General features: G+C 33.4%; 3 protein-coding genes across 3 annotated transcripts; 2 read left to right on the top strand and 1 right to left on the bottom strand.

Moving 5' to 3' along the window:
• Positions 1 to 1,073: 1,073 nt before the first annotated feature.
• LOC114382785 (amino acid transporter AVT6C-like) lies at positions 1,074 to 3,560 on the bottom strand. The gene is made up of 5 exons (XM_028342399.1): positions 3,077 to 3,560; positions 2,593 to 2,745; positions 2,274 to 2,477; positions 1,730 to 2,195; positions 1,074 to 1,624 (listed from the first exon to the last, which is right to left on the bottom strand). The coding sequence occupies exons 1-5, from the start codon at positions 3,435 to 3,437 to the stop codon at positions 1,498 to 1,500; spliced, it is 1,311 nt and encodes a 436-aa protein (XP_028198200.1). The 5' UTR covers positions 3,438 to 3,560; the 3' UTR covers positions 1,074 to 1,497.
• Positions 3,561 to 10,784: 7,224 nt separating this feature from the next.
• On the top strand, positions 10,785 to 15,515 carry LOC114382576 (alpha-soluble NSF attachment protein 2-like). Its single transcript, XM_028342096.1, has 9 exons — positions 10,785 to 11,144; positions 11,606 to 11,655; positions 11,765 to 11,837; positions 12,372 to 12,451; positions 12,618 to 12,769; positions 13,270 to 13,429; positions 13,514 to 13,561; positions 13,780 to 13,860; positions 15,212 to 15,515. Exons 1-9 carry the CDS (start codon positions 11,000 to 11,002, stop codon positions 15,290 to 15,292), a joined length of 870 nt encoding a protein of 289 aa, XP_028197897.1. The 5' UTR covers positions 10,785 to 10,999; the 3' UTR covers positions 15,293 to 15,515.
• A 1,366-nt stretch (positions 15,516 to 16,881) lies between these two features.
• On the top strand, positions 16,882 to 19,385 carry LOC114381230. Its single transcript, XM_028340434.1, has 2 exons — positions 16,882 to 17,042; positions 17,376 to 19,385. Exon 2 carries the CDS (start codon positions 17,453 to 17,455, stop codon positions 19,148 to 19,150), a length of 1,698 nt encoding a protein of 565 aa, XP_028196235.1. The 5' UTR covers positions 16,882 to 17,042; positions 17,376 to 17,452; the 3' UTR covers positions 19,151 to 19,385.
• Positions 19,386 to 20,094: the final 709 nt, after the last annotated feature.

Raw genomic sequence — 20,094 nt, 5'->3', positions numbered from 1 at the left:
AATGTTTTAGTTTGAAAATACCCCATTTGGGAAAATAGCCAATCTATCGCTGTACAAAATTACTATTGTAGCATACTATTGTAGCAGTTAAGGATTAGTTGTTTCATTTTTTCTTCCTACGAGATCAAGAGGAACGAGGCAAAATCAGGCCTTTCCTTCCACCAAAATAATATAAAATTTTAAAACAAAATAGTACTAAGATAATCGGCTATAATATATTTTTGTACTTCATTCAATATTGAAGGAAGTACTATAATTTAGACACACCACTCATAACACAATTGCCACTCCAATCACGCTACGTGGCATCAATATGTGCATGGCACTTAGTATAATGCCATATATTCATTGCAAAAATAATTTTAACACCACATATCATATCTGTCAGTGTCACGTGTTCAAATAAATCCATATTAAAAACGCCACAAAACAAAAGCATGGGCAATTTTTGGACTTTGGACTAATTACAAATTTTCAATGTCACATCTTTAAGTGATTTCGTCTCTATATAGTTGTTTTTAATGCGGCGATTCCCACTTTCTCGTTACAAAGCATGCATTTAATTATTCAAACGGAAATATTTAATATTGTGTAGTATGTTTTTTTAGGGATGTTTTTTTTAAGAGATTTTGAGGGATATTGCGTAGCAGTACGTTTTACACAATTGTTTTTATTCTTTTTTATTTTTTACATACAGTCATCTTAAAAATATATGTCAAAATTTAAATACAAAATCTTCTATAATTCCATCTCACTGTTCACAAAACACTATCCTATCACATGCACCCTACGACATACGTAGTATAATACACGGTTGTGTATAAAATAATTCTGCACATGCCTAACTTTTGTATTGATATCATTTTTATTTAATTATATACTTTATTTCCTCTATATTTACCATATTTAATATTAATTCTATCACTTTCCTGCTCCCAATAATTATGCTCCAAATATTGTTTTGGATAAGCATATTGCACAACTTATTCTTGGCTTTTCCATGACCATGACACGGCAATTAGACGGACGATAACGAAAGGGGTGTGAGTAACACCATTTAAAATGTTGAATTATGTGCCAAATGCTATTATTATTATACTAGTATTTCCTAAACCATTCAAACGATAATGAGAACGAGTTGGCGCACAATTGATCAATATTTGTATCCTTGCACGGCACAAACTTGATATGGCCCCAACTTAGTCACCCATCAAGTCGATTTCATTTCTATAATAGTATTTGGTACTTTACATAGAAATGCTGCCACAAGACATGAATTCTACAATAAACAAGGCATCCAAATTACAAAAGTAACACAATCGCCACAGCAACCAAATTGCCCCTAGAATCTCCCCAGTCACACCCTCTCTCCCCAAATAAATTTTTCTATAATATATATATATATATATATATATATATATATATATATAGAGAGAGAGAGAGAGAGAGAGAGAGAGAGAGAGAGAGAAGGGGAGAAATGAGAGAACCAGCTTGTATTTATGACTTGCTACTAAAAGCATTAAATATATTGGTGGAAATGGCAAGCACACTTGTAACCACGGCTAGTATAATCATTACCAGTGCAATAATTTTGTCTCTTCTTGTTGATATACCATGGACATCTCTGTTATTAGTAACAAAGAAAATTAAAAACCTGGTTTACTTATTCAATTCAATTTTTAATTTGTGCTCTACTTAATCAGAAGTTAATAAGATTATGCTAGATTACCTTAAAACAATAGAGCCGGGGAAAATGAAGGCAAGGCACACTGCGGATGATGATCCCAGGAACTGAAAGAAGTACCAAATATCTGGGATTGCTATAGCTGCAAGGTAGGAGAATACAAGCAGCACCAGAGTGAGGATCATAAATCTTTTGTTGTCTGTGGCTAGCATAGGCTTCTTAGGGAAGAGAACTTCATCTATGTTGGCTCTCAAAGAGAAGTTCAATAGAGGAAACACCAGCATGATGTGGAGTGCATAGCTTACACGGACCAAACTATTGAGAAAGGAACCAATTGCAGAACCAGCATTCTGGTCAAAATTGATGAGAATGTCTGACTGGGTTGAATCCCCAAATAGCATGTACCCAAATAGACCTATTGCAAGGTAGATCACAGCACAAAGCAATAATGCTAATCGAACTGCTGTTGTCATTTGGGATGCCTTGGCAAGCTCAAACCCAATGGGATGCACTGCATGTAATTAAAATCAACCGTCAGCACAGAAATTTTCTGGGCATATACCCTTAAAAAATGAGCAAAAGCCATTACCATTAAAATGAAATGTGAAGGCTGTGACAACAACAGGAACTGCAGTGAACAGATCAAAGAATGACGTTTGGTAGTCTAACCGAGGAAACAATCTAGGAGTTTGTGTTTTTCCTTGCACCAGAGCTGTGATAGCCAAACCACAACATATGCCAACAAATGCCACTGCAAGAAGAGTTGACACTGCAGAACTGTACTTCAAGGACTCTACCAATTCCAAAAACACCCAAAGGAAGAACACACGTTACTTACTGAACCTCTTCACTTCCAAATACACAAGAAAGTATGTTATACAACAAAATATTTAAGTGTTAACACTGACCTACACGTTTGTACAATACCAATGGAAGCATAACGAAGACCAAGGTGAAAAGCAAAGCAAATTCCCGGGAATTCCACCAGTGAATTCCAAACCACTGTTGCAAAATGCCCAAATGCACTTCACCTCCATTTTGCTTTCCAGATAGCACATCCCCTGTTGTTCAGCAAAGGTAATAACTAATAAATTAATTATTAAAATACATCTATTTTTTCTTTCATCTTCTATTTATAGTAAAAAATAAAAAATAATAACTTATTATTAGCAACAAATTCACCTTGTAAAAAAGAGAAGAAAAAAACATGTTCACCAATCAAAATGAATCTGACTGAAAACCCCGGAAAATTCAGAACAAGCATACCGAATCAAAAACTTTTAAAAGAAATCTACACTTTCTCTCTCTCTCTCTCTCTTTTTTCTTTATGATTCCAGTAGAAAGGAAACTAAGAAGAAAAAAAAGAAGGGAAAAGAAGTTCCGTTACGTTACCGATGATGATAAGGTAGAGAATTAAGCCCCCGACGTTGGTGATGATGACGCAAACTTGCGCGGCCAACGCTCCGGCCGATCCGAACGCTTCCCTCATAACGCCGGCGTACGTCATCGTTTCGCCGGAGTGCGTGAACCGCATCAGGAAGTCCACCGACAGTTCCGCGAGAACGGCCACCACGAGAATCATCGCGAATGCTGGCACCACGCCGAGAACCTTCATGATCGCCGGAATCGACATGATTCCGGCGCCGACTATGCTTGTCGCCACGTTGAACACCGCGCCGGGGACGGAAGCCGGCGGCGTCGCTGCTTTGGATTCCCCCAGGAGGGGGGCACTGACTCCGGCGACCGGTGACATGCCGGCGGTGAAACAGCGGGGATCGGAGAAAGTGCGGTGGCGGTGTGCGGTACCTGCCTGCCTACTATCTTTGAATGGTTTGGTTTTGTTTTGTTTTGTTGTCTTTCATGAAAATTTCACGTCCCTTTTTCTTTATAAATGATGTAACTAAGAAAGCAAAAAATTGAAGTTATAAAAGTAACATTTTATATTTAAGTTTTGTAGAAGAATAAAGAAAAATCTAGTTGAATGAGAAAATTTTATTAAAAATAGTTAGTTAAATTTCTTAATAAAAATTATTAATCTGATAAAATCTACCGATACTTCATATGTATATGATGTAATAAAATAGTTAACTAAATCTCATTAAGTAATAATAAGTAAGATTTTATAGTTTTGTTTTTTTAAAGTGTTTTTACACATTTTTTACAATATTTTTCTGTCAAGGACTGAAATTTATTGAATGGTCTGGATTTTATTTTTATTTAGTATTTCCATATCAAAGTTATTTCCTACTGAAAAATATTAAATACTAGCAATTTATTATTATTATTTAGAATGGAATGATTGAAATAGTGCTAAAGTACACTTTTTCAGTCAACAGTTAAAAATAAGGCGTTTAATTCAAGTCAAGATTAGAAAGGTAAGTTTGCTTCTTCTTTTTTAACGGAAAAGGTGAGTTTGCTCTTTAAATAATCTATACCAATAATGATCTATATCTATTATAAAGAGAATAATTTTATTTAGTGTGATATTTTTTGATTATTTTTATTTTAATTATTATAAATTACTATGATATTTATTTTAACTTTCAAAAATAATTATATTTTTTAAAATAAATTACATCAAATTATATATATATATATATATATATATATATATATATATATGATTTTCAAGTTGTGGCATAATATATCTTTTTGCACTAATAATAATAATATGCTATTGAATTACAAAAATGCACCTTTTCAATCTACAACTACAAGATGGGTGTATTTACTGTCCCTCTAATTACTAATACAATTTATGTGACTTCTTTCTAAAATATATATTTTTATTTTCATTAGTCAAATTAATTATAAATATTTTAAATAAAAATTATAATAGATGTAAAAGAGTGAAAATAAATTTTTAGGCAAAATATTTAAATCAAGAATAGAAGATATGTTAAGTCAGAAATTACATATGGATGATAGTTATGGTCCATCAACAAAAAAATAAAAGAAATAGAAATCGTGATGTTCAAATACTAATAACTCTAGTGGAAAAGCTTTTCAAAATTCCCAGTCAGGATACTACTACTTTCCTTTGAGCAAACAGGCATAAACACGTGCCTGAGTTTTCTTTCCCACGTTGTACAATGTAAACACCCTGTCATCAACACGTGAGTTTTACGTTTGTAATGTAAAGTTACTTTTGAGAAAATTAAATAAAGAAATGTGAGTATTTTTATTTATTTTTTTGAGTTTGAAATGTGAGTATTTATGTTTGATACAAATCTAAACAAAAAACATTTATTTCGGACAATGTTTATATATATATATGAAATAAAGTTATCTTGACGCCCTAGTTAGCTTATAAGTCATAAGATTAACTTAACTCTTACAAAAACTCACATTAGAGTTGTCTAAATTGGATAAAAGTTGTTTACAATTATCCAAAATTAAATGGAAATATGAATGGCCATTTCCAGCAGAGTCCAAAATGATCAGTTATCATTTTGCAATCAGTCTCAAAGATAACGTTGTCTATGTTTAGTGATTGGACCCATTCAATACTCTTTTGCAAAGCAAATGCTTCAACTTCAGCAGGAGTTTATATACCATTGAAGAACGTTGTTTTAGCTTTTTGAAAGCTTCCGTTTGAATCGCGCATGCATAGCCCGACACCGAATGAGAATTGATCTGAGAATATGGCGGCGTGGAGATTGCACGAGTGTGATGGAGATGCTGCAGAATGGGTGGTGGTGGATTGGGAAGTCCTGACCGAGAGCCACTGTGATGGGAACTGCATGGCTTAAGAGATGGATACCTTGGGCTGTGACTGTATATATATGCTCCCAGATGAGTTCATTCCTGCACTTCCATATGGTCCATATAGTAATTGCTATTAGGCTCTTCTGATGTGGTTGTTGATCTCGCAGGAGGTTGAAGATAAGCTCGTTAAATCCCTTAGCCAATTGAGATTGCGCCTCAACCAAGTTCCATAAATCTGCACTTTCCAGAATTGTGATAAAAACGTGCCATTCATTCTCCAGACTGTTAGGACAGTAGCAACAATGGTGTGGACAATTTACACCTTTTCGAATCAGCCTTTGCCTAGTGGGAAGACACCCTCTCCAGAGGAAACGTTTTATCTTGGGAGGAATATTAAGATTCCATACTTCCCTCCAATCTCCATAGGCTTTGAGGTGATCACTATCAAGAATAGAATCCATAATACATTGATAAGCTGAGCGTACAGTGTACTTACCATTGGGGTGAATTTCCAAATAAGATTATCACGTGCATGAGGATTTAGCAGTGGAGTTGCCTTGGCAGCTTTGATATCATCTTAGCTTAGAATATTGTCAATAATGTCCATCCTCCTGGTTTGTGTATCATGGTCTATGATATCACTGACTTGAAGATTCTCAAGGCCAACTGGGGCGGTAGTGGAAATAAGAGCATTTTCTACAGATTTTAGCCAATGGTCTTCCCAGAAATTGATGGATTGACCATTATCCTGTCTCATCCACTTTTAAACCTTCTCTTGCAATAACCCATGAAGCAAAGATACTACCCATACATGACTTAAATTATTGCCCAATTTGGCATTCGAAAATTCCTCTTTAGGAAATTATTTAGCTTTGAAAACTTTATAAATCATAATATCTTGGTTGGTTTGTAGATTCCAACCTTGCTTCCCTAGCAAGATTAAATCAGTGAAGGTGTCTAAAGTCCATACTTCCATGCTCCTTTTTCATACATAGTTTGTCCCAACTTAACCAATTGATGTCTTTTCTTGATTGAGTTTTTGAACCCATCAAAAGTTGTTCATCATTTTTTGGAGCTCATCTTCAAGAGTTACAGGGAGAAGGAAGATACTCATACAATAGGTTGAAATGAATTCACCTACCAATTTGATGAGGATTTCTTTTCCCGCTTTTGACAAATACTTCAAGGACAAGTGACTGATGCGCTTCCAAATTTTATCCTTTATAAATCCAAAAATCTTCTTCTTCTTCTTTCCAATGATGGATGGGAGACCCAAATATTTGCCTATGCCAATACTTTCCCCAAGGTGGGTGGAGATGCTTTGTCTATGAGGGCATGGAGTATTGGAGTTGAAAAAAATTTCATGACTTTTGAAAGTTGATGATTTGGCCAGAGGCTTTCCCATAAGTATCCAAAATAGACTTCATGATATTCGTCCAACAGAATCACCATTTACTAACACCAAGTATTGAACGGATTGAATACATAGATGAGTCCATGCAAGCTATTTTTCATGAAAACCCATTTTCCTCATCAGACAAATGAAATAGTTCCAATTAACTTTATCAAAAGCTTTGTTGATGTCCACTTTCAAAGCAATTTTCCCTTTAGATTTGCTCCTCATATGGTGAATGATCTTTGATGCTAGGAGAAAATTGTCAAGAATGGAACGATCTTCAACAAAGCAAATTGCTCTGTTGCTATGATTTTGGAAATATTGGTTTCAAGCGGTTGGAAAGGACTTCTGAGAGAATTTTGTAGGGAATACTGCAAAGTGAGATGGGTCGGAAATCACTCATGGATGTTGGGTTATTGACTTTATGGATCAAGGCGATGGAGGTTTTATTGAGTTGGGCTGGGAAGGTGCCATTCACAAGCCGGACAATCCATAGTGGTAAACTTCTGGGACAAACAAGTGCTAGAATATTTTTAAAAAAGATGTTGGGTTTAGTCCATCTGGTTGAGGAGATTTATCAAAATTCATTTGGAACAAAACAGTTTTAAATTCCTAAAAAGAAAAAGGCTCAATAAGGGAGGCATTATCTTAAGGGAAAACACAAGTGGAAATATTATTGATAACTAGTAATAATGTCATTACAATTATATGCATTTGTGGTTAGGGGATGCTTGTGTTAAGGGTATTATCAATGATGATTGGTGAGGTTGAAGAGCATTGATAACGATTGTCGAATCGATCCAAAACAAATAAAACTAAGGAATTCTGCAGTAAAGGATTAATCTAGGTCGACTCACAGATACAATTTATTTTGGTTCCTATTTCAATTCACTTATAAATAGCAGGAAAAATTTCAACAAATAATTTATAGGCGAATGTAAAGGAATGCGAAAACACAAAAACAGAGATGAAGAAACATAAAAAAACAAAAGCAAAATACGAATCAAGTTTAATGACATCAATCCAATTCACCAAACCAATACAAATTGAATTATCACATTTATTACAAATGATGTTCAGAGTGAGTCTAGTCAAAATGCTGTAGTTCAATCGAATCAATACCTAAATTATTTGAGATCGCAAATTAGGTTGAAAAATCATCCAAACAATCTGTAATTAAATTTCGAAAGGAAATGAATCCATAACCTAATCCGTTTTCAACCTTAAGCATAATCATAATTATGAAAATCAAAAATAGAATTAAAGAAAAAGATGAACATTCACAAAAATTATTCTAGAGAAATCATGAAATTTGTACAAGAAAAATGAAGAACAGAAGTGGAAAGAGAAAAAGAATAATGGAAACAGTTGAGAGAAAAAGAGGAAAAAAAAATCTGATTCCAAAACTTGCACAACAAGTTGCTAAAACTATTTTTGTACAAAATGTAACTAACTACCTAACTTCCATCAATATATATAGTTACTACTCATAAGGAAAGGATGAGCCTTCATTAGGCTCATGTAATCTACCTAATTAAACTAATTTCACAAAGCAAAACTCAAACTCGCAACTCAATTATATTAAACTAATTACACAAAGCAAAACTGAAACTCGCAACTCAATTATTCAAATGCAGATATTCTGACTTTCAAATCTAATTTGACCCTCGAAATGGAAGAATTAACCCAAGTTTAATTTATCTATAACAAAATTAAATGTCTTTTTCTTAGTTTTTGAGGGACTACTCACACGCTCCATTTGAAGTTTTAGACCTTATATGTCAAATAAGCATAAAAATTCAAAAATAAATTACAATTATTAATTAAGCTCCATCATTTATCTAACACTAAAATTAAGTTAAAGTAAAAAAATAAGAATCATATAGATGTTAATTAAGTTAAGAAGAATAAAAAAATACTAAACTGCTGACTCAAACACATACGTCTCTTCTTTTTTTTTTCTATTATAATGAGGCCATGATTGCTGCCATTATCCACATTCATTGCGTGTGTTAGTTTTCCACATTCTTTGCTTCAGGAGAATCTGCATTAACGTGCATTGGTTGGCTGTGATTGATTATTTCTGGACGTTGATGAGTTTTTAAATATTCCACCATATATGAAGAGTGAACGTATTTCATCGCCATTAGTGTCATTAATTGCACCACTTGATTGATTGCAATTAATGACAGCATTGGTCACGCTAGGCCCACCAGGTGCGCTCCATTCTTTCTTATCAGCTCCGTCGCGAAGCCACCGCGAGCCGCCTCTACCAATTGGTTTCCTCAGCTCTGCTTTGAGTTCTAGACCCCAATTTCTGATGCATCGTCTGCTGTAAGTGACAATAATTTTCCGTAGAACTTGTCAACGTGATCCATAAGGCCACACAAGTAACAGAAAGGTCCAAGGCCCTCAAACTTGAAGTGAACATGTGTAGCTTGTCCTCCAGCTCGCTTAATCCTCTTTGATTCCTTTAATGGCTTTCTTACAACTCGAACACGTATAAAGGACCTGAGGAAATTGGAGTTGTTTTTTCATCGTATTCAAGGAAGTTCCCTATGAGGATTTCTTTTCCCGCTTTTGCCAAATGCTTGGAGGACTAGTGATTGTTGTTTGTTAGAAAACGACCCACAAGAGAAAGTGATAGGTTTTGTGTTCATTTTCAGTAGGTTCAGGGATGTTGAATTCCATATCAGCTTCTTCATGAATGCGCAAACCGTCCACGTACACATCAGGGTGTTCCATGGGATTCCAAGTGCAAATAAACAGGTAAGGGTGTTAGAAGGGGTTACTTCTGAAACCAAAAGGCTCAAAACTCACTAGAAATCTCACCTAGAACCTAAGGGATGCACTCACCAGAAAACCCTAAGACTTCTCTAATCGTTTTGAATTTTTAAAATGTTATGACACAAATTGTAAGTTAATAATAATTATTATAGCTGTAAAAAAAATAGCTGTCATAATAATAATAATAATAGTTTAACATTTGAATTATAAAAATGTTTAGTTTTATATTAGATTAAACTAATCTTTCTTCTACTAAAAAATAACATTAAATTCCTACACAACAGGTTTATCAGTTTATAAGAGTTTTTTTTTATCGGCTATCAGTTTATAGAGTAATAAAGTTTTCTGGAAGAAGAAGAAGAAAAATCTTAGTTTTTCTTTTATGAGAATGTAAAATATACCTTAAGAAAATTCTCTTAGAATGTGTTTTGATGGAGAAATTTAAAATTTTAAGAAATTTTAAATTCTAAGAATTTTAAATACTTCAATTGAAATTCTTTTATTTTCAAAATTTTGTGTTTGGATAAAAAAAATTAAAATTATGACAATGGAAAAATGAATTAAAAAAATATGGTTGATGTGCTAGTTATACGTGTTCCTCTCACACTCGATTGATATTTTAGGAGTTCGGAGAAGACTGTAAGAAAAGAATTTTAATTTCTCATCAAGGAAATTGAAATTCCAGATTTTTAGTTGTTTAAAATTCTGTTTTAAAATTCTAAAATTTTAAATTCTTCATAAAAAAATATCCAATGAATTCTAAATTACATAAATTCAAATTCTCTAATAAATTACTTTCCTCAATTAAAATTCTCTATCCAAACACACTTTTAACACTCTTAAAGTTTGTACAATTTTCTGTATGTAAATACGTTTATAAATTAAAAAAATGTTTGTGAAAAGTAATATTGACATAACGAAAACTATTTACAGAACATTGATGAAATTATTTTTAGATATATAATTATTAATACAAATATATAAATGCTATCAAATTAATAATATGCTAGTTATTAGAAAACTTTTAACAAGATTTTAATATAAAATTATTTTTAGTCGAAAATTAATGCACATGTTGCAAGTATCACTTGAAAATATCCCAAAGGAACCCAAAGTGGCGAGGCCCAAACTGATATGGAGGTACGGCAGAAAGCGTTAACCGGCCCATGACTGAATGAGGAAATAATTATCGAAAAAAATCGAAAATTAACAATTCTTCTTCTCACGCATTTCTGAAAACCCCTTACGGCTTACGCTGCTTTCTTTTTTCTTCATTTGCGGTTTTGATTTGGATTTGGACTTTGGTCGTCAACACAGCTTTTGGTCCTTCGCTTCGTTTACGAATCCTCTTCTTGTTGTTCCTGCAACGCACTGCATTCGATCAATCCATCCATCTTCACTTGCTTGGTTTCGATCGGAGGGAAATGGCCGATCAGTTATCCAAAGGAGAGGAATTCGAGAAGAAAGCTGAGAAGAAGCTCAGCGGTTGGGGCTTGTTTGGCTCCAAGTACGAAGATGCCGCCGATCTCTTCGATAAAGCCGCCAATTGCTTCAAGCTCGCCAAATCATGTTTTTCCTCTTTCCTCTCTACTTTTCTTATTATTATTGCTTTTTTAAATTCCATTTCGTGTCTCCGCAAAATGTTGATTCACTGTCATAATCATTGTTATTGCTGTTGTTTTATTGTTATTACTTCAATCGACGAGTGTGTTGAGTGTTGATTTGAGGTGTCCGATTTCCGATTAAATTGAATTATAATGTTAATCTGATTTTAGAAGAAAATAATTTTAGGCTGATTTTACTGGAAAAGTATTCTTGCCTGATTTTTTTTATTATTTTGATTAATTTGTTGCATAGAAATTAGAACTGTGGAAAAGCGGTGGATTAACCGAACTACTCTCTGTGTTGTGACTGCTCTCACTTTCAATTTGACGACTAATCACTTTATTTTGTTGAGTGTGACGAACTTTGAAATTTATGTTGGAATAGTTCTGTATGTTGTTCTTGATTTGATCTGCGTGGCATTTTAGGGGACAAAGCTGGAGCGACATACCTGAAATTGGCAAGTTGTCATTTGAAGGTAATATTCAGACTTGGGGTTTTGGAGTGGGCTATTTCCTGCTGAATCTCTTTTGCATCCTTTAGTTGTCTAATGAGCCTGCAATGACATTGTTGTGTTCTTTTTCTAGTTGGAAAGCAAGCATGAAGCTGCACAGGCCCATGTTGATGCTGCACATAGCTATAAAAAAACTAATATAAACGGTATGCTTGTGTCTCAGCTGTTACCACCTCTACAATTCTTTCTCATTTACGATTTCTGCTCTGGCTTCCATTCAGCAAGGTCAATTCCTTAATGTTTCTCTATATCGACTTTAATGCAAATCTTATGAAACTATTGCAACATTTTTGCACGAACAAATGATATAAAGCAAATCTCGTTGTTTAATCTTTACATATGTGTAAATCAAATACTGGGCTTCACATAGATAAGCTCTGAGTTGGGGTTCATTCTTTTATCTAGGTTGGTTTAAGTCAGAAATTGAAGTTGATTTGTGAATGCATAAGTTGCTTACATTTGAGTTCCATCTGATTGTTTTCTTTTTATGAATGTCTATGTCATAGCCTTATTTTGATTTTTTATTTGCTGACTATTATTAGATTGGAATTCATGATCATATCCCTAAGCAGTAAGCAGAAACAAATTATTTTGCAGTCTTGCTTGTGTTAGTATGTCCCGCTTGCATTAGTAAGAACTAACAAGACAATTGAAGTTACCTTTTCTTTCTTTGAATACAGAGTCTGTATCTTGCTTAGACCAAGCCGTAAATCTTTTCTGTGACATTGGAAGACTATCTATGGCTGCTAGATATTTAAAGGTACATTATATCTATGACATTGGTATCTCTACTCCGGGGTATGATTTTTAATTTATTCTCTTGCCCATATTCAGCTTCGAGATATTGATCCTGTGATTAAGTGCATTGAAGTATATGAAGTTATTTGAATCCCTAATTTTAACCGGGTTCACTATTATACACACAGGAAATTGCTGAATTGTATGAGGGTGAACAGAATATTGAGCAGGCTCTTGTTTACTATGAAAAATCAGCTGATTTTTTTCAAAATGAAGAAGTGACAACTTCTGCAAACCAATGCAAACAAAAAGTTGCCCAGTTTGCTGCTCAGCTAGAACAGTAAGATTTTGTACTTTCTGAATATTGCGTCTCTTTTATTATGCTGATGAAATTGATTAATATTTCTTCAACTTGGATTTATTCTTTAATTGGTTAGTCATTTCTTCTGGGAACTTTCTTTCTGGCCTTTATTTTGTTCAGTACCCTTTCTCCAACCCACTCTCCTCAGGTTAACATTAGCTTAGGTCAGTGTAGGTTGTTTGACACTGAGTTTTTATTGGTATGGATGTATGGTCTATGATTTTAATAGAAATCTAGCATATTTCTTTCCACAATCCATAATATGATAACTTGTTTACATGGTGCGAACAAAAGTCGGTCCATTGCTGCATTTGGTATGGGTTGGATATGTTATTGTGTACAATTTGTTCTAGTTGGAGCAGGAACTGCTAAAGAAATCCAAACTTTATTTTTTAAATGGAGGGAACTTTATCAGAGTTTTTTTTTTTTTTGTTAAATTGAACTTTAACTGTTTCTTTGTTATGATAACTCTTCTTTAGATATCAGAAGTCGATTGAGATTTACGAAGAGATAGCTCGCCAATCCCTCAACAATAATTTGCTGAAGTATGGAGTTAAAGGACACCTGCTTAATGCTGGCATCTGCCAACTCTGTAAAGGGGATGTTATTGCTGTAACCAATGCATTAGAACGATATCAGGTCTAAGTTTTTTCAATAGTCAACTTCTTGTGACTGGACAGCTTATTTGTTGCTCAATTATTTAGATATGTTTTTATTTTGCAGGAACTGGATCCAACATTTTCAGGAACACGTGAATATAGATTTTTGGCGGTAGGTCACTAGTTTTGGTATTTCGTTATTATTTTTTTATTTCCAAGTAAATTGGATTAGAATATTTGAACTTCTTTGTAGCTGTCTCCTGGGTCATAATGTTTTATTGTATTTTGGTATTAGCATAGCATTGTGATAGCACTATTACTATTTTGTTTGCTGATTCACTAGTACATTTGCCAGATGAAACTGACATTTTTTTTAATCCTGGTGGATAGGACATTGCTGCTGCAATTGATGAAGAAGATGTTGCGAAGTTTACTGATGTTGTCAAGGAATTTGATAGCATGACCCCTCTGGTAAGCTCCAAAAGTTGTTAAGTAGGATAACTTCTAGTGGTATTTAACAAAAATACTTCCACTGTATTTTTTATCCACATTTTATACAAGAATAAACATAACCTTTCATAACTTAATTCTCAATTTGTACAGCAATTAAATGGAAATATTTGCCAGATTGAAGTTTCCCCCTGAAATTTAAGTTCTATTTTATTACCTAGAGTATAATTTCCGTATTGTCACTCAATCACTGTAAAATGTATTTTATTTTATTTTTGCTTACAAAGGTGCCTTAAAGGCAGCTACAACCTAACAGAACGGGGATGGACCACCCCCACAAAATCACTGTATTATGCATTTGAATTTAAGCAGTCCTGTTTGGAATGCTAAAATAATAAGTACACATGTCACCAAATTTGGTAGGATTAACATTTGTTGTTTTTGGCCATACTAAACTGTTCAACTTAACGGTTAAAAGAGATGGTTTACAGCAGTTCTTCTGAAGTAGTTGTGATTAATCAAATTCTACAAATCATGAATTGCTTAGAGGGTTGGACAGACATTTTAGCCGGTGGTTTCAATTGCCTGTTGAATATGTGAAAGTAAACCAAAGCAAAATTATAATTTGTTTCTTTTGTCTCTGTTTCACATATACACATTGAATCTTGATGATACACAGCCTTGTTATCCTTCCAGTGTTTTTTTAGTGTTCTTGAGCATCTATTCTTGTTGGTCATGTGTTTTCTTCACTCTTGTACCTGATTCTTTTCCTACAACGATAAATATGTATTTTTTTTTTTTCATCTAAATATGTAATTTTAAATTTCTAATCAATCGTTGCTTCCAAAATACTCTCTCTGTCCCAAAATAAGTGTTGTCCTAGATTGTTTAACAAGACCAAGAAAAACTAATAAATAGATGAAAAAAATAGTAATTTTACAAAACTAACCTTAGCATTAATATTACATTGAAAAACTAAAGTGACATTACTAGGGGTATTAGCAGAAAAAACAATTAATATTGCATTGAAAAGCTAACATGACACTTAATTTGGGACTTTTCTTCAAAATTCAAATGCAGACACTTATTTTGAGACATGGAATTCTAGATATTGTGTTTCCCTGTATGCCCTATACATACGTATTTAACTGGTATGGATGAGTTTAGGAACGTCATTAATTTAGGGGGAGGCAATAGCTTACCTATAAGTACTTTCTAACTTATCTCAATTAGTTTGAGAGTCCAATTTATTAAAACAAGCTCTTTTTAAATGTCTGGCCCTCTTGCTGATTTTTTTGTTTTCTTTTCTTTTGCATTACATAAGTGGTACCACTGTCTGTAGCTCATCAACATTGCATGTGTGCTTGTGCAGGATTCTTGGAAGACCACACTTCTTTTGAGGGTGAAGGAAAAGCTGAAAGCCAAAGAACTTGAGGAGGATGATCTTACTTAAATTATACCTTTAATATTCTGGCGGTTGGACCTATTGTTTGATGATTTACACTGTTATGTGTGTCTGTCTAGTTGTTCATCTTACACATCCACTTACAGAGTGTACTTGCTTTGGTATTGAATTGGTCTGACTGAATTCAAGAAATGAGTTTTTAATGAGGTTGCCGGAGTCTGATCTTATCTACACTATGAATTGAATTATATCTTGTTTTACACCTGGTTTATGCGAACCTGTTACCAATATTAATTCCTGTTACTTATACGAATAATTCATTAGAAAACATACGATTGCATAATTTACCAATTGATATTTTAGAGTTGAAAATAAGGTGGTAGCATTTTTTCAGTATGATTTTCGTTTCGCCTGGTAAAGCCAATTGTAAATGAATGATAGTGTGTGTAAAACTATGGAAGGTTAAATCGCAAATTATAGCTTTGAACAAGAAAAGCCCAACTTTATTTGTAAAAATTAAAGTCTATGTCTATAGCTTCCTTTCTTTTCTTTTTTTCCATTTCCCGACAAATGGCATCGTGATTTGTGACTGTTCTACTTTTTGTTCCGGCTTCTATTTTATTATTATCTATTACTAAAAAGAAGGTTGGACTGGGACAGGTGTCAACATCTGATGAGAAAATTTCTATTTTTAATAAAGTATTATCATTAGTCTAATTAACTTTAGGACCAAATTAAACTTAAAATAAATATTAATAAAATATCATCATTAGTCTAATTAGTATGCTTCTTTATTGATTTTTTTCTTAATAAAAGTATGATTTGGTAAATCATAATAAGCTAATTATACGAAGAAGCGCGTGACACGATACGCGTGCATGGAAATAAAGAGAGATGCTCCACATTTTTTACTTTTACTTTTGATTTTTTTAGTGGCACTTGGTTGGTTTGAGTGTTTATTTTTTACTTTTATTTTTAATTTTTGTAAATATTTTTTTTTTATTTTTTAAGATATAGAAAACATGTATCGAAAAAAATATATTCTAAAATGATACATTTACATTGAGTTTTTTACTTTTCTAGAAAAGGCTAAAAAGATTGATGTTTTATTTTTAGTTTTGACCTTAATTTTTGTATTTTTTATTTCTTTAAAAATAAAAATATAAAATATTTGAACCAAACCGAGGTTAGTTCTTTTTTTCTTAACAAAATTACAAATTTGATCTTTTATGATGAACGTCCAATGATGAACGTCCAATAAAAATGTAATTGAATGTTATCAAATCAATATTTAATTAGAATTTGGATTGAAAAAATAAGATTGAAAAAATGGTGAATTAAATTTGCAATTATGAGACAAATAGTTGGCAAAAATTTTGTCCTTTTTTTCTTCCCAAATATGAATTTTCCATACATTGAGTGCTTCCTTGGCCTTTACTTTTTCTTGCCGGTGGCGGCCTGTAACCAGCAGTCATATTGGACGGTAAACTGTTAAAGAGACAATCTTAATTCTAATTCACCGCTCATTGTTTGACTGGGTTGTTACCTGCGAGTACGTGGAGTCATTCTTGTTTCGCCAACTGTATGTTTGCATGTCACTCTTGTTTGTTTAACTTTTTTTCTTTTCTTTCTGAAACTGCTTTTTTTGTTTAACTTTTTCCTTTGTATCAGTGCTTAGACTTTTGATTCCATACGATTTCTTGTTTCTGAATATTATCAATCAAACACACATAACTATCTGTGAGGAAATAAATCACTTGCATTCACACTTCCGCGTCGTGACTCAGCTAATTAATTGGTATGTCTAATTTTCACCACCACCTTATTATTATGCCTTCAACAATTTAATGCTATTATTCTCAGATTTCTTTTCTTTTTGCTACATTCTCTCACTGTTCTGAGAATTGAATTTTGTTGAATTATTAGAAAATAGATTTTCTGTTTTCATTTCTGATTTCAAAATTGTTTATTAGGTATATGAACACAATCATCATCACCATAACAAAAGTAATCAATTCTCTGTCTATATTTTTTATTTGCATTGATACCTTCCCCGGTGCTTATATGAATGCATAGAAAATTTGCCACTGATTTGTAACCTTAGCATAGTTTCTTTATGTCTTTTTCGCAGTATTTGTTCTGTACCTATACCATTGATGATACTACGGTTCTGATTTGATCGACAAAGCTCAGATTTTTTTTATCAGAATGGTTTCGGTTGATAATGGGATTGGGAATTCCAAAGATGAAATTGAGGAATCTAATGGGAATAAAGTGAATGAGTTTACATCTATAGATATTTCAACTACTCATAAAACATTTGTGAACAGTGAAGATCCTCAGAGAAGGCTTCAGGGCACGTTAGGTTCTTCTGTTCCTAATAGGATAAACTTTCTTAAATTTGATTCTGCATCTGCCAAATTCAGAAGGCTTGCTACTGAGAGAGACCAGGTTTCACTATCTGTGCCTTCTCCTCGTCCAAAGAGCTTAAGATCACGTTTCAGTGGCATGTTTGCTCAGAAACTTGACTGGGGTTCAGTCAAGAAAATGTTCATTGAATGGATTAGAAGTCCAATGAACATGGCCCTTTTTGTGTGGATTGTTTGTGTCGCGGTTTCGGGAGCAATTCTGTTCCTTGTCATGACAGGTATGTTGAATGGTCTACTACCTAGAAAGTCTCAGAGAAATACATGGTTTGAAATAAACAACCAAATACTCAATGCATTGTTTACACTCATGTGTTTGTACCAACACCCTAAGAGATTCTACCACCTTGTTCTTCTGATCAGATGGAGACCAACTGACATCTCTAGCCTTAGAAAGGTATATTGCAAGAATGGCACTTACAAGCCTCACGAGTGGACACATATGATGGTAGTTGTGATTCTCCTTCATGTTAACTGTTTTGCTCAATATGCACTTTGTGGTCTAAACTTAGGGTATAAAAGGTCTGAGAGGCCTGCCATTGGTGTTGGAATATGTATATCTTTTGCAATTGCTGCTCCTGCAATTGCTGGTTTGTACACCATTCTTAGCCCACTTGGGAAGGACTATGATTGTGAGATGGATGAAGAAGCACAGGTTCAAGTTACGGCTTCTCAAGGGCAAGAGCAGCTGAGAGAGAAACCATTTGAGAAGAATTATTCATTTGCATCCAAAGATGATCAACAAAGGTTTGTTGAAAATAGACCTAAGTGGAGTGGAGGAATACTTGACATTTGGAACGATATTTCCTTGGCATATCTCTCACTTTTCTGCACTTTTTGTGTGTTTGGGTGGAATATGGAGAGACTTGGCTTTGGAAACATGTATGTTCATATTGCCACTTTTATGCTGTTTTGTATGGCACCCTTCTGGATTTTTTTTTTGGCTTCTGTTAACATAGATGATGACAATGTTAGGCAGGCTCTAGCAGCTGTTGGAATCATTCTTTGTTTTCTTGGTTTACTGTATGGTGGATTTTGGAGGATCCAAATGAGAAAGAGGTTCAATTTACCTGCCTATGACTTCTGTTTTGGCAAACATTCAGTTTCTGATTGCATACTTTGGCTATGCTGTTGCTGGTGCACTCTTGCTCAAGAAGCAAGGACGGGGAATAACTATGATCTTGTAGAAGATAAATTCTCAAGGAAAGAAACTGATACTAGAGATGAAAAACCATCAATTTCACCTTTGGCTCGTGAAGATGTAGTATCAACCAAATCTGGCACAAGTTCTCCTCTTGGTAGTACTAGCAACTCTTCCCCTTATGTGATGAAAACATCTAGTCCTCCAAATTCAAGCAATGTCTTAAAGGGATATTACACTTCAGATAGGATGCTATCTAATTTGAACCAAGAGAATTGTGAAAGAGGTAAAGATGGAACAATGAACCCGCCGGCTCCTTCATTGATACAAAGAGAATGATTGTTGAGTTTTACAATTTTAATGTGTGTTCCATCTATACTGAGACTAAGTGAGTATTAATGGTTGTGAATTGGCAACCAGGTTAATTTGTTCTCCATCTTGCCTTTAGCAAATAATTTGTTGGTTAATATAGTTTCCATGCTGATCTTATGACATTGGCAGATAGGCATCAGTGAATGATTATACAATATATGGATTTTCCTTCTTGTTCAATCCAAAGATACAACTTGCTCCACTTTCAGGGAACTTTAGTTTCTACATTGAGGTTACTTCAAAAATTAAGTAACTGTAATACAGAAATGAAGCTAATTTTTGCATTGTGTAGATAAACTTTTCTATATAAAAGTAATAAAAATCAAGATTTTATGTTTAATAAGAAAAGTATAAGAAAACAATTATACCCAATGTGTAGTTATATGCATTTTTTGCAAGTTTATCTGCATCTTTTGAGGTTTGGGGGTGTATTCAGTTGAGATTTTAAAGGATTATAAAAGACTTTTAAAAAAAAAATTGAGGTATTCAATCAAAATTTTTAAATAATAGAAATAAGTCTTGTGGTATTCAATCAAGATTATTAGGATTTTTAAGGAATTCAAGAAAATTTAGTGGTATTCAATTAAGATTTTTTACAACTTAAAAAAAAGTTTTTTAGTATTAAAAAGTATACAATTTTTTATGAATTCTTTTTTAGGATGAATTTTAATGGATTTTATAAGATTGTTTACTAGAAAATACACATTAAACAATATTATTCAAACTCATGAGATTTTATGATTTTTTTTTTTTCTTTTTCTGTCAAGTGACATGTATTTCTTTTTTCATTACACGGTAGACATTCATAATTTTTTTATACTTTCGACCAAAGGACAACATGTCTTGAAATGTATGATATGAGATATCTTTTCAATTCTTTGAATTTTGGGTATCTTGATTACATGTTTATA

Source organism: Glycine soja, chromosome 13 (assembly GCF_004193775.1).
Source record: "Glycine soja cultivar W05 chromosome 13, ASM419377v2, whole genome shotgun sequence".
Classification (NCBI taxonomy): domain Eukaryota; kingdom Viridiplantae; phylum Streptophyta; class Magnoliopsida; order Fabales; family Fabaceae; genus Glycine; species Glycine soja.
Note: the sequence above shows the minus strand (reverse complement) of the source record. Positions and strands in the feature narration are given on the sequence as shown.